At 39.3% G+C, this 12,879-nt stretch overlaps 1 protein-coding gene across 1 annotated transcript in view; it reads right to left on the minus strand.

Annotated features, from left to right (window-relative positions):
- Positions 1–12,879, minus strand: part of CSTF2 (cleavage stimulation factor subunit 2) — a 21,951-nt gene that overhangs the window by 6,213 nt on the left and 2,859 nt on the right. Inside the window, 10 exon segments of the mRNA XM_017860786.1 lie at positions 2,140–2,158; positions 2,160–2,430; positions 2,701–2,876; positions 3,964–4,105; positions 4,752–4,811; positions 7,524–7,586; positions 8,880–9,003; positions 11,466–11,603; positions 11,718–11,837; positions 12,295–12,431. Of these exon segments, the coding sequence (XP_017716275.1) occupies positions 2,140–2,158; positions 2,160–2,430; positions 2,701–2,876; positions 3,964–4,105; positions 4,752–4,811; positions 7,524–7,586; positions 8,880–9,003; positions 11,466–11,603; positions 11,718–11,837; positions 12,295–12,431 (1,250 nt within the window).

A 12,879-nucleotide genomic window follows, 5' to 3' on the forward strand; every position in this document is an offset into this window, starting at 1 on the left:
AAAAAAAAAAAGGCACAGAACAGTGAAAGGGGAAAAATAAGAACATATATTCATATTTTCCAGAAAGTAACATGAAAAATCTAATAAAAGTCATTATCTACAGGACCTAGGGGGCCACAGGGGAGACAGGCGTAGGAGAGGAAGCAAGGTTCCTTTTAGTTTAAGATGTGGTCTCACTATGTTATGTAGGCTGGCCTCCAACTCCTGTGCTCTATTGATCCTCCTGCCTCAGCCTCCAGAGTAGCTAGGACTAAAGGATTCTACCCTGGCTTTTTTTTTTTTTAAAGATGGGAGTCTAATATGCTGCCCAGGCTGGAGTGCAGTGGCTAGTCACAAGTGCGATCAGAATGCACCACAGCCTCAAGTTCCTGGGCTCAAATGGTCTTCCTGCCCCAGCCTCCAGAGTGCTGGCACTATAGGTGCGTGCCACCACGCCTGGCTTGAAGTTAATATATATATCTTTTATAGATGAACGAATGTATATATTTATAAGTTAATATATTAATTAAAATTTTTAAAAAGTTTGAAGATAAAATTTGTATTTTCTCTTGCCTCAGATCTAATTGGCTTTATAGAATCTACTAACAAAAATGATATAAACCTAGTACTAGGGTAATAAGTTCAAGCACCAGCAGAGAGAAAGGAGCAAAATATTATCCAGAAATGTTCTTCCAATCCTTACTTGCAATGTCTTGCACCATAGAACTACCAGTAAAATTACGTAAGTGCATTATATAGTTATTTGTTTGTTATCTGTCTTCCCAACTAGGATGTAAGCCCATGGGGGAAGGGGCTTTGTTCTGTTCACACTGCAGTATCCCCCATACCTAGATCTATGTTTGGTACATAGTAGGTGCTCAATAAATACTTGCTGAATGGCAGAATGAATGCATAAAACCCATTTCTGTTACTAGGTTACTGACCATACAGAGTACAATAAAAATCAAGGCCCACGAACACTTCAAACACAATAGAGAACAGTTTTATTCTACACAAAGCAAAAAAAAACCCCTATTTGTATTTCATATTAAAGAGGAGGGGGTAGACACATATCCACACATACACACACACACACAAATGCGCAGATAACAGGACAGAGTAGTAAAGTGGAAAAAGTAGTGGCTTCTGTTCCTTACTCTGCCAGTTTCTAGTCATGTGAATTTGGTCAAGTCACCTGAATTCTTGGGCCTTAATTTCCAAACCTATAGACTGAGGGAATTAGACGACTGATGTATTCCATTCCAGCTCTGCCATTATCTTTCTCTCTCTCATACACACAGACATGGGGAGGAAGACACATAAACAAATAGAAGAGAGAATTACACAGAGGAAGGGGAAAAAAGGAAGGTAGAGCAGTTAGAGAGAAATGAAGGTGCCAACATATAAAAACTCAGGGAAGAAACACACATACCACCTCTCCACAACCAAGTGGAGACGAAGAGGGAGGTGATGACAATCACAGACCGGCATGTACACACAGGCAGAGAGACCCAAATAAAAGAGAGGAGACAAGCCTTCGGTTCCACACCTTTTAAGGTGATTATTAATAAATTGGCTTTCACATTCCACTGTTCACTGTTCATTCACTGTTCACTTTCAATTCACTGTTCATTGTTAATTGATGACAATAAATTAACACAGGTCTCTGTAAACCCAAGATTATCTAAATGGCCACTAACAGCTCTTCATATACTCTAACCCCGTGGTTCCCAGTCAGGGTTCACATTAGAATCATTTGGGGGAGGTTTTTCAAACTATCCATGCTCAGATCCTACTAATAAGAGATTCTGAGTTATACCTGGGATGAGATCTGGGCAAGTATATTTTGGAAAAAACCATGTACATGATGTTGGTTTGTACCCCAATGAAGACTACTTTCTAACCCCTAAATTTTCAGGGGCTCTGCTCTGAATGAATAGCTACTTACTGTGGGATAAAGTTGTTTTTTTTGAACTACAATCCTGATAGCCAGAGAATCACCACCCTAAGGGATAGAGAAGCTACAGGGAGATCTGAGTCTTCCCTTTCTAACAAGCGAAGAAACAAACCAAGTCAGAAGGCAGTAATAATTAGGCTCAATAATCAATTCCTGAATAGATCAAGATTTCATTGGATGCCAGAAGTCAGTGTTACACATACCTGTCTGGATCCCTGGGGACAACTGCCCCATGTTAATTGGACTGGGACCCTGCATTCCACTAGGTATAGGTCCTCTAGGGCCAGGCACTGGGCCCCTGGTATCCATGCCTCTGGCCTCCATCCCTCGGACTTCCATCGCACGGGCCTCCATCGCTCGGGCCTCCATCGCACGAGCTTCCATTGCACGGGCCTCCATTGCACGGGCCTCCAGTCCTCTGGCATCTAACCCTCTTGCCTCCATGGCTCGGGCCTCCATCCCTCGTGCATCTATTCCTCGGGGATCCCTTCCACCTATAAAGAAAATTGTAAGAAAACCACTATGTAGCCACTTGCATGTACTGCAAGAATGATGAACAATCCAAGAAAGATAGAAATCTCTTATAGTCACATTTGCTCCTCAGCTATTAACATATGAGACTAATGTCTCCTCCCCAGTTTCTCAGATTTGTGGATAAACCTTAAAGATGCTTGCAAACCTACTGTTTCCGGCATTCTTTATCCCAGATTAGAGCCAAAGACAGCTGAGTTCATTATCACATTTGCAATGTGGTCTCCCCTTACCTCTGCCATCCAACGGTGGACCCCTCTGATCTAGCATGGGTCCTCTTGGTTCTGCCATTAGAGGTCTGGGTTCGGGTAATGGCCCACCCCTCAGCTCATGTGGGGGTGGTCCTCGGCTCTCATGGCCAGGGACATGGTGCATGGGTGGACCTTGATGAGGTGGTCCCAAGTAACCTCTGGAGATGGAGAAAAACATTATATTTTAAAATAGAACAAAACAACAACAAAATACCAAGCAGAAGATCAGTAAGTAAACATCCAACAAACAGCTGATGTAAACAGTCTATGAATACTAACAAGAAAATAACACCAAATAGATGGAAGAAAAGCTACAGAGATATACATCCATGTATTCTAGAATTTCGTATTTGGTTCATAATTAGGGAGGAATCAAGAATATTCATTATATGTATTAGTTTGCAGTACAATGTATAAGAACATGAGCTCTGGATTCAGACTGTATGGGTTCAAATCTAGGCTCTATCACTTATTAGCTGTGTGATATTGGACACATTTACTTAACTTTTCCACACATCAGTTTCACGTGTAAAATGGGACTAATAATGGTATCCATCTCACAGGGTCTTGTGGATTTAATAAGATGATCTAAGTAAAGTACTCAGAGCAGAGTCAGAGGCATGATCCCCATTAATGTCAATTATTATTATTGCTATTATTATTTTATTTACTTATTTACTTTTGAAATGGAGTTTCACCCTTGTTGCCCAGGCTGGAGTGCAGTGGCATGATCTTGGCTCACTGCAACCTCCACCTCCTGGGTTCAAGTGATTCTCCTGCCTCAGCCTCCTGAGTAGCTGGAATTATAGGCACCCACCACCATGCCCGGCTAATTTTTCTATTTTTAGGAGAGATGGGATTTTGCCATGTTGGTCAGGCAGGTCTCAAACTCCTGACCTCAAGTGATCCACCCGCCTTGGCCTCCCAAAGTAGTGGGATTACAGGCGTGAGCCACTGCGCCCGGCCTATTATTGCTAGTATTAATATTTCCACTACTATAAATTTCCCTGTTCAAGTATGTATACTAAAATTTCTAATTTCTGAAAATACAGTAGCTCAAAATGACATACTCAACTACATAGTTCTGCCTTAGGAGAAGTGCTTATCCTTGGACAGTGGCCATGAATATTTATCTATCTTTTGAAGTAGGCAAACAGGTACAACTGGTACAGAAAGATTTTTGTTCTCAGGAAAGAAGGGACAATTCTGATTTCTTCAACTGTTTCCTTCTATGTTAGTGCTTACCTAGGCTCTACCTCTCCAGTTACAGAAAGTAAAGTGCCTCCCCGTGGATCATTCGGAGCATCTCCTAACAAGCCTCGAGGGGTTGGGACGTTGGCAGGCAAGGATCCCCGCTGCATAGCTGCTCTGGGGTCTTGCATTGGCACTGACAGGGAAACAAACGGGGAGTTACTGCTGTGAAAGACACATAAGCAAACAAGAAATGACTCTATATACCACTGACAACATAATTTAGACACCTTAGAGTGGGTGAAACCTCACCACAGCAGAATCCTCTTGCAGCTCAAGAACAGAAGCAGGGTGTAGGCAGAATCTGTGCCATGTCAGAGGTATGGATGGAATTATATAAAGAGCAAACTGGGGAGCAACCTGCCAAGGACTAGCACTGCAACCTGAAGAAACTTATGCTCCTGGTTTTCCTTCTAATCAATCTTAGTTCAAGGACCAGAGTCACAAAAGAGAGGTAGAGTCTTGGCATATGTGAACACTGCCATGGCTCTGCAAGAACCCGCTGTCTCCTTACAGACTGCTATTCCATCCAAGCCTCCTGACACCAGTAGGGAGGGAGTACAGCCTCGGACAGATGCCCATATCATCCATGTTCTCTGCCCTGTGTGAAGAGGTCAATCTTAGGCTTGTGGCCTCAACAGGAAAAAATTAAAAAACAAAAACCCAAAAACACTACCCTTTTGGGTTCTGAACGCAAGGATGACTGCCAAGCAGCTCTTTTCCTCTCAACGTCCCACCCTGAACACCACAAGCAAAAGGAAACCCACAGATACAATGGGTACCTTGAACTCGCTCAATTGATGCAGGCCCGGCGGGTCCCACGGGCGAGTGCTGTAGGGTTCCTAGGTAAGCAGTAAGTTCAAAAGGAGAAAGAGCAGACACTTAAAATAGCTTGCATACACATGCAGAAACACACACACGGAGATTGAGATTTACATATATAAGTTAAAAAGCCAAGAGTTCATTGGCTTGCTTCAGGCTACAAATCTCCCTAAACTACACTAGCTCCTTTGGGTCTCTGAAACAGTTCCATTTTGAGCAGATAGCTTTTGAAAGGAAATCCCATGGGGCACTGGTTTGATCTAGGCGGGAATAACCAGACATTTTCGATTTTCACCTCTGCTACTACTTTTCCCTTAGGTCTTCTTAGAAAATCATTAGAAAAAAATATATAAAAGGATAGTTTTGGATCTTCTAGTTACGCAAAGAACATAAATGTAGTTTCAGAAGCAAAACATAAAAGAAACTGCACTGAATCTGGAAGGCAAGATTCATTCTGAAGCGGCCATAACTGAAGTACGGCAATTCTATTTTGTCACGTTTTAAAGCACAAAATTTCTGCTGTCAAAACGTATCAGATGGGGAAATGCAGTGAATGAACTTTACGTGATGAAAGAGAGTATCACTCCACAAGAAATACTCTGCCACAGCAAGTCTTTGATAATAAACATCATGACAACAGCAAACAAAGACTAATGAGATGACATGGGCACCAACACTAAACAAACATGGCAGGGAAGCAAGAAGTATCTTTTCAAACATCTCCATCTCCTGTCAGCATTACAAATGTACAAAATCAGCATGGATTTCAGGAAAAGTAACACAAACTAGGCACACACGAAAAGAAGACTCTTGCTTCCTCTGCTGGGTACTGAAGGAAACTACAAAAGAAAGCTGATCTCACTTCGTCTATTCATGAAGACATCCTGGAAATACCCTCAAAACATGAGTCATTTCCCTTTGTCAGTTTCTGACAAAAAGGTGAAGATAACTATAACAAGAAGATGTCTTGTGCAAGTATGCGTTAAACAGCTAAAACCTGATGGATTGAGTGCTGGCCCCATGACAGGTAGAAGTATGACTGAAACCCTAATACCTTCTCATTACTGCAAAAATACTCTGGGGAACATATATAATCTATTGACAGTGGTGGGGTGGGGATAGGGCGGCGTACAATAGCACAAAAGCATGGGATGCTTAGAGAAAATATGAGATATTTGGCCAGGGAGTTTGTCCTGCTGTCAGACATCTAACAAGGAAAAGTTAATTCTGTCACTTCAGCAACCAACCCCAGTGTAAAAACCACAGACTTGCATATTGTTTATGTATGTATGTGTGTGTATATATACGTGTGTGTGTATATATATATTCATATATATGTGTGTGTTGATATAATTTCTCTGTTGCCCAGGCTGAAGTGCAGTGGTGTGATTATGGCTCACTGCTGCCTCAATCTATCTGTTGGGCTCAAGTGATCCTTCCACTTCAGCCTCCCAAGTAGCTGAGACCACAAGTGCACACCACCACTGCCCATCTAGTTTTTGTATTTTTTATAGAGACAGGGTTTTGCCATGTTGCCTAGGCTGGTTTCAAACCTCTGAGCTCAAGCGATTCACCCACCTCAGCCTCCCAAAGTGTTGGGATTACAGGCATGAGCCACTGCACCTCGCCAATATTTTGCTTTTTAAATGGGTTCCACTTATAAGCCATATGCTACAGAAGAAAAAACCTTAAGCTTCTCTATGCTTCTCCAAAACAGTCTTTCCCATCATCTTATTCCCAAGGAATAAGAGAAAAAGACACTGAAGAATGTAAGTGGAAGTTAACAGGCAGTGTGGAGTAACAGAAAGAGGATAGATTTTGGAGTCAAAGACTTCTGAATCTTAGCTCTGCCACTTACTAGATGAAAAAGAGAATAAGAGCACCAAATCCAGTCCAGACTACTCATACATTAATATTTACTTACCTTGTCCCCTTGAGTAAGTAATTTATTCTGAGCTTCCAACTCTTTGCCTGTAAAACTGAGGTGCTGCCACCTAACTCACAAGATTATTTATGAAAATTAAAGTACCTGGCATATAGTATGCACTCAGTTCCTTCTCTTTTCTTACCATCTCTCCTCCTAACATTGTTTCCAACTTAACCACTGCACTTTCTTGTCCTTCAAACTCCAGTAACATGAATAAATAATGTGGAGATTTTGGAACGGCAGCTACTGTTACATACGACAGTACAGCCACGGCACAACAGATGTTCATTAAGTAGGCTTTACAGACCTATGATCCCCTTCCAGTTTTCTCTGGGGTTTAAATCTAGTCTTCTACATACCCAGCCACATATTTACATGCTCATTATTAAAATTCCTTACTCAGTCAACAGATACCCATACAGGGAGAGAAAACATGTCAGTGGAATAATTAGACTAGGAATCAGGAAACAAAGGATCCACTTGCTTCATTATCAATTCTTGTAGAGCTGGGCTCTGAATCACCAAGTGGAAAGTCTAGACCAGCACTGTCCAATAGATCTTTTTACGATGACAGAAATGGTCTATATCTGCAATGTCCTGTGTGGTATTCACTAGTCACCTACGGTCACTGAGCACTTGGAATGTGGCTATTGTGACTAAGGAACTGAGTTTTAAATTTTACTTAATTTTAATTAACTTAATATTGAAATAGCCATGGGTGGTTAGTGGCTGCCATATTAGATACTGTGGATGTGGAACACTTCCAAGACCAATTCACATTAGTCAGACATAAACATTTATTTACCTTGCCCCCGTTCCATGGACACTGGTCCACTTCCTGGCATTCCAACCTGAGCCTGCATTCCTCCTAGAAGACAAAGGGCAGACAAGAAAAAACACCAATTAGAACAGCAGAAAAGAAAAATTAGAACAGGGGCTGAGTTTACAAATTTCCTCATTCTGCTCCACAAGCAGAAACCTACAAAGGAAGATATTCAACAATGCAATGAGATAGAAGATGGGGTTTGTTAGTATATTTACAATTTGTACTTTATGTTTCAGTGACAGAATAGTGAGTTCAATAAGAAAAATTCATCTCATTGGTTACCACTCTTGGCAGGAAGCTCTTCTATAATACAGGAAAACAGTATCACTTACTCATGGATCTCCTCTCATGAAAGATAATCTAAATATAAATATAACTCTATTAGGATAAAGCAGATACATAACAATCCTGAAGTAGATACAAAAAATTGCTGAGTTTGCAGAAATTTCTTTAAAAAATCTCTTCTTCCATTCCTCATCAACTTAGCTCTGCAGACTGGATTCTCTACAGAACAGGACAATTTAGAATTAAATCATTCTCCATGACTAGTGTTGTACTCAACATACCCTAGATTAGATAAATTAGCAAGAAGCAAGTTTGTTACATAAAAAAACTTCAAATATTGGTAATACATCATGTGTTCATACAGATGTTTCATATGGGGAATCATTATTTCACTCAATCTTCTTAGTTACAATTGTTGAACAAGGGACAGTTACAGGTATATGAGCAATACTCTTATTAATTGCCTATCTATACACTTTCAATAAATGTATATAGCTTTTAAGTTTCTTTTTCCCTTTTGTTGTTTGGTCTGATTATGTTTGTTAAAATACAATCTTACGTCAGTTTAATATGATATAACAAATGTGACCTTGTGTTTTTTGGTCTGTTTTCTTCATGAGCTTTTGAACCCAACAGTTCATTCATATTTAGCACAGTAACAACTACATTAGTTTTTATTCCTTCCATCTTACTCTACATTTACTACTAGTTATTTTACGCTGTCTCTTCCTTTTTTTCTTTTCTCTATTTTTGCTGGCTTGATTTCGTTTTCACTCATTCCATTTTCCCCCTCGTTATTCTATTTTCCCCCTCGTTAACTTGGAAGTTTTACTATGCTCTTTCACTTTACTGTCCCTTTCCATGTTCTTATAATTAGACATACAGGATTTAACATAAGAAATCTACTATTTCCTCCACCTAAGTTATATACTTTCTAGCTGTGGATTAATTTTACCTAAGGATCCCATTATCATATTTGGCTGCACTGCAGCAGTGCCTATGATAAAACTTTAGCGAGTACTGAAATGATGAAGACTAAATGAAACTTACCTCCAGGAGCTAAGGAACCAGGGCCAGGTCCTGTGACAGCAGTTGGTATTTGCCCTGGTGCTGGAACTCCACCCTGCATAGAAGCTTGCATCAGAGGAGGTGCGCCATTGACATGCATTCCACCCTGAACAAGAAAAAAAAACAGAGTATGTACATGCCTCTGTGGAGACTCAATACTAAGTCTATGACCTTAAAAGTCCTCTTCAAATGAACAGCCCCAAATATACTACTGAACATCCTTTTTGTATGGCATGTCTTATGCAGCATTAGATTTGTCACACACTTTAAACTCCACAGAAGCAAGTTGCAATACACATCATGAGCCTGGTTATATGGAACACGGTTAAGATGGAACATATTCTCAATGTAGAGATTGACAAGTCTTATCTGTGTGGCAAGGCAGCACATAGCACCTATTGTTAACTTCATGACTGGGGCCTGGCAATAAGAGTTTAAAAAAAAAAAAAAGCCCTAAACCCAAGAAAGATAAAATAAAAGGAGACTGGGAGCTTCTTAAAAAAAAAAAAAAAAAAAAAAAAAAAAAAAAAAAAAAAAACCTGGCTAGTAGTCCACATTTTAAAATCCAAACTTTTTTATTTTTATTTTTTTAATTTAACCAATCTTTTCTCACTCCCTGTCCTTAGATGATAATTCTGGTTCTGGGGGAAATGTGAATTTCTTTTTTTTTTAATGCTAGCATTAAAGCACTCTTTGAGAAAAAGAAGAATGTCCACTTTTCATCTGTGCATTCCCCCAAAACACCTGAGTAGCCCTTGAAAAGAAACAGCTCAATAAATACGAAGAGACAAAAAGCAAGTTATATAAAAACGAATTACATACAACGTTTAAGGAACACAAAACTCCTAGGCAAGCAGAAAAGGAAGAGCTGTATAGAAGGTAAGTTAAGAGCAAAACACTGGCTATGAGGTCAGATAAAACCCCGAGGTTCAGAACTATATCTGCCAGCTTATAATTGTTGTCCATTTTTGGAGGGCTAGTTAACCTCCTCTTTCCTATCCTGAAAACGTAATTTATTTATTTAGAGGGCAGAGTTGGCAAACTATGACCCATGGGGTTCAAAAAAATTTGGGCTCAGCCCTGCTGGTTTTATAAACAAACTTTTGTTGGACAGCAACCACCACACACCCTTGTTCGACATATTGCCTATGGGCATGAATTTCATACTACCATTGGGCAGAGTAGCTGTGGCAGATCCTGTGGCTTTGCAAGCCAAAAAATATTTACTATCTGATCATTATTACACGAAAAAGTTGCCTGGGCTCCTGCCCCTAATACCCCTCTGCCAATTCTGAGAGATGAAAAATGTAGCTTATTGTAGTTTCTATTTAATTTATCTTTTAACATTAGCATGTATTAAGAATTATTACATTATCTTATTTGAGGTTGAATACATTTTTATATATTACTTTATATTCTACCTTTGTAAATATTTATGTCCATTTCCCATTTTCTACTGGGTTATTGGAAATTTTCTTATTAATTTATAGGAGGCCTTTTAAAATGTATTATGAAAAACTACAGATATACAAATCATATAGAAAATAAAATAGCCACGCAGCTTGGGAAATAAACAATAAAATAAACCAATGGCCTGTATGGTCTTCCCCAATTGCATCCTGTGCTCTCTTCTCCTTAGATGACCGCTAAGACGTCTTCCTAATGTTTTAAAATTTTATAGGAATCATTACATACTCAATATATTATTTTGAAACTCACTCCACATATTTTGGGGATTTATGCAGAAACACATATCCTACATTTCAGGAATGCATCCACATTCACTTAGTTTCATGTCCGTATGTTACTGTTTTGGAGTTATTTGTGTTGATATTATGTATCCTAGTTCATCTTAACTGCTGTATGGAATTATGTTTTTCAGAGTCATTCATGTTGATATGTGTAGTTCATTTAACTGTTGTACAGTATTTCACTGGATGAATGTACCACACATTTTCTCCATTCTTCCATTGATGTACATTTAGGACATTTCCAATTTTTCACTCTAAGGCAATAAACATTTCTGTGCATGATTATGGGCTCTTTATTAGTCTGTTGTCCATCACATGTGTGGCAAATACTTTTTCTCAATTTGTCATGTCTTTGATACTTATTTTTTTCTTTATATAGAAATTTTTTAGTTTTCAAATGTATCAATTTTTTATGGCTTTAGGGTTTTGTGTCATGCTTTGAAAGCAAGCTTTACTTTTTTCATTGGTAAGAATGGAGATAATAAGAGTGCCAACCTCATACAATTGCTTTGAGGATTAAATGAGATAATGCATATGGAATAACGAAGTGCCAACCACAGTGCCAGGCATGCACATACACACAAAGTTAGCTTATAAGAAAAGGGCATACAGGAAGGATCTCTTTGTTTTACAAACTTGGAATCGAATCTATATTCATTCAGATGTCATGTGCTCTGCAACCTGGAAATTGCTTTTATGCCTGGAAATTGAAATTATCATCTCTGGTTCCTGACCATTCTTCTTTCAATATATTCTCCTAAAAAGAAAATGACATTCTAAGACAGATACAAAAAAATGTTAAGGGATAAAGCCCTACCAAAGACTGGGCCTGAGGGGCCTGAGGATTCTGCTGGTTCATTGACACATTGGATCCTGACCCAGGCCCAGCACCATGGACTGGCTGAGGGTTGCCTGCAATCAGCGTTGGGATATTTGTCTGGCGATGCAGAATTTTCTAAAAAGTGAAAAGACAAACCTATAAGCTGTCTGTTTAACAAAGCAATCAGGTAGTTCCTATCCCACTCAAGGTTTACCCGACCATTTCCATAAAAGAACCAGAAGCACTCACCAGTGCAATTTCCGGATCCACAATTCTCATCACTACCTGTGCTTGCAGCAAAGCATAAGCCAGTTGAGGGTTCTGAAGCAACATGTTCCGTGCCTCCTGGGGACTATTCTGGACACAAAGCTGAGAAGATAAGCAGATTCAGGTTTAATACTTATGACTTAGAAACTGATAGTGATTTAGAGTCATTCCCCTCTGAGAAATGTAATATTCAAGAGGCTCTTTATCAGTAGTTTTTGCATGGCACAAAAAAACTTTGGTCATGGCAGGCAAGAGAAGAAAGAGGCATTTCAAATACTGTGATACTATCATTTAGGAAAAAAGCCAAATTTTAATATCTACATCTGACATCTATGGGCCACAAAAATCCAGCTGGATTGTTTGGATAGCTGTGTTTGTGTACAAAAATAGAAAGCTCTTTGTACAAAATGTAAAATATACTGTGTACATACAGAATATTGAAGGTGCAAGAAATGGTGGTCTATAGACAATTTCTATTTGAGCTCAGGGAACTGATTCAATTAACTCCTTGAAAACCTGATGTGGTTTGCTTTATTCATAACCTAATGCCTCCTCCCACCTTCATTTGTTTCATCAGCTCAAACATCTGCTCTGGTGGAAGGCTGGCAACTGCTTTGCTAATGGACTCAGGGGCATCCTCAGGACTGATGGTCTCTCCATAAGGTGACTCAATGACAGGGGCACCAGTGCCAAGGCCTAATCAAGAAGAAAGTACAAGAAAGTTAGGGAGGCAAAACAAAAAGCTAAATCATTTCAAATATCTACTTTCCAGGGCTGCTGTAAGAACCAGCTGATAATTTTAGATTTTCCAGAGCTGAGAAATAAATGATTTGAAAGCCTCTTGTTTCTGTGGAGGAAAGTGAGAGTGTATTTTCTGTTCTCAGAGGAAAGCTGGGGATCATGATCACATGGAAGGGCAATGTTAACCTAAGTTAGAGAACTGGGAACACTGACTTCTTTTGACAAGTCATTTCAGAAACAAAATGTGAAAAGAGAAAACATGCTAATTTCAAAACTCCTGAAAACAGTGACAGGAATGACTAATGCCATAGTTAGTACTACTAATGGCTTGATGAATTTGAACTCATCTTTAACTGAAAATAACTCCCTAACAATGGAAAAATTTCGTTTTTTTTTTTTTTTT

The sequence above is a fragment of the Rhinopithecus bieti genome, unplaced genomic scaffold, assembly GCF_001698545.2.
Source record: "Rhinopithecus bieti isolate Rb0 unplaced genomic scaffold, ASM169854v2 scaffold_57046, whole genome shotgun sequence".
NCBI lineage: Eukaryota > Metazoa > Chordata > Mammalia > Primates > Cercopithecidae > Rhinopithecus > Rhinopithecus bieti.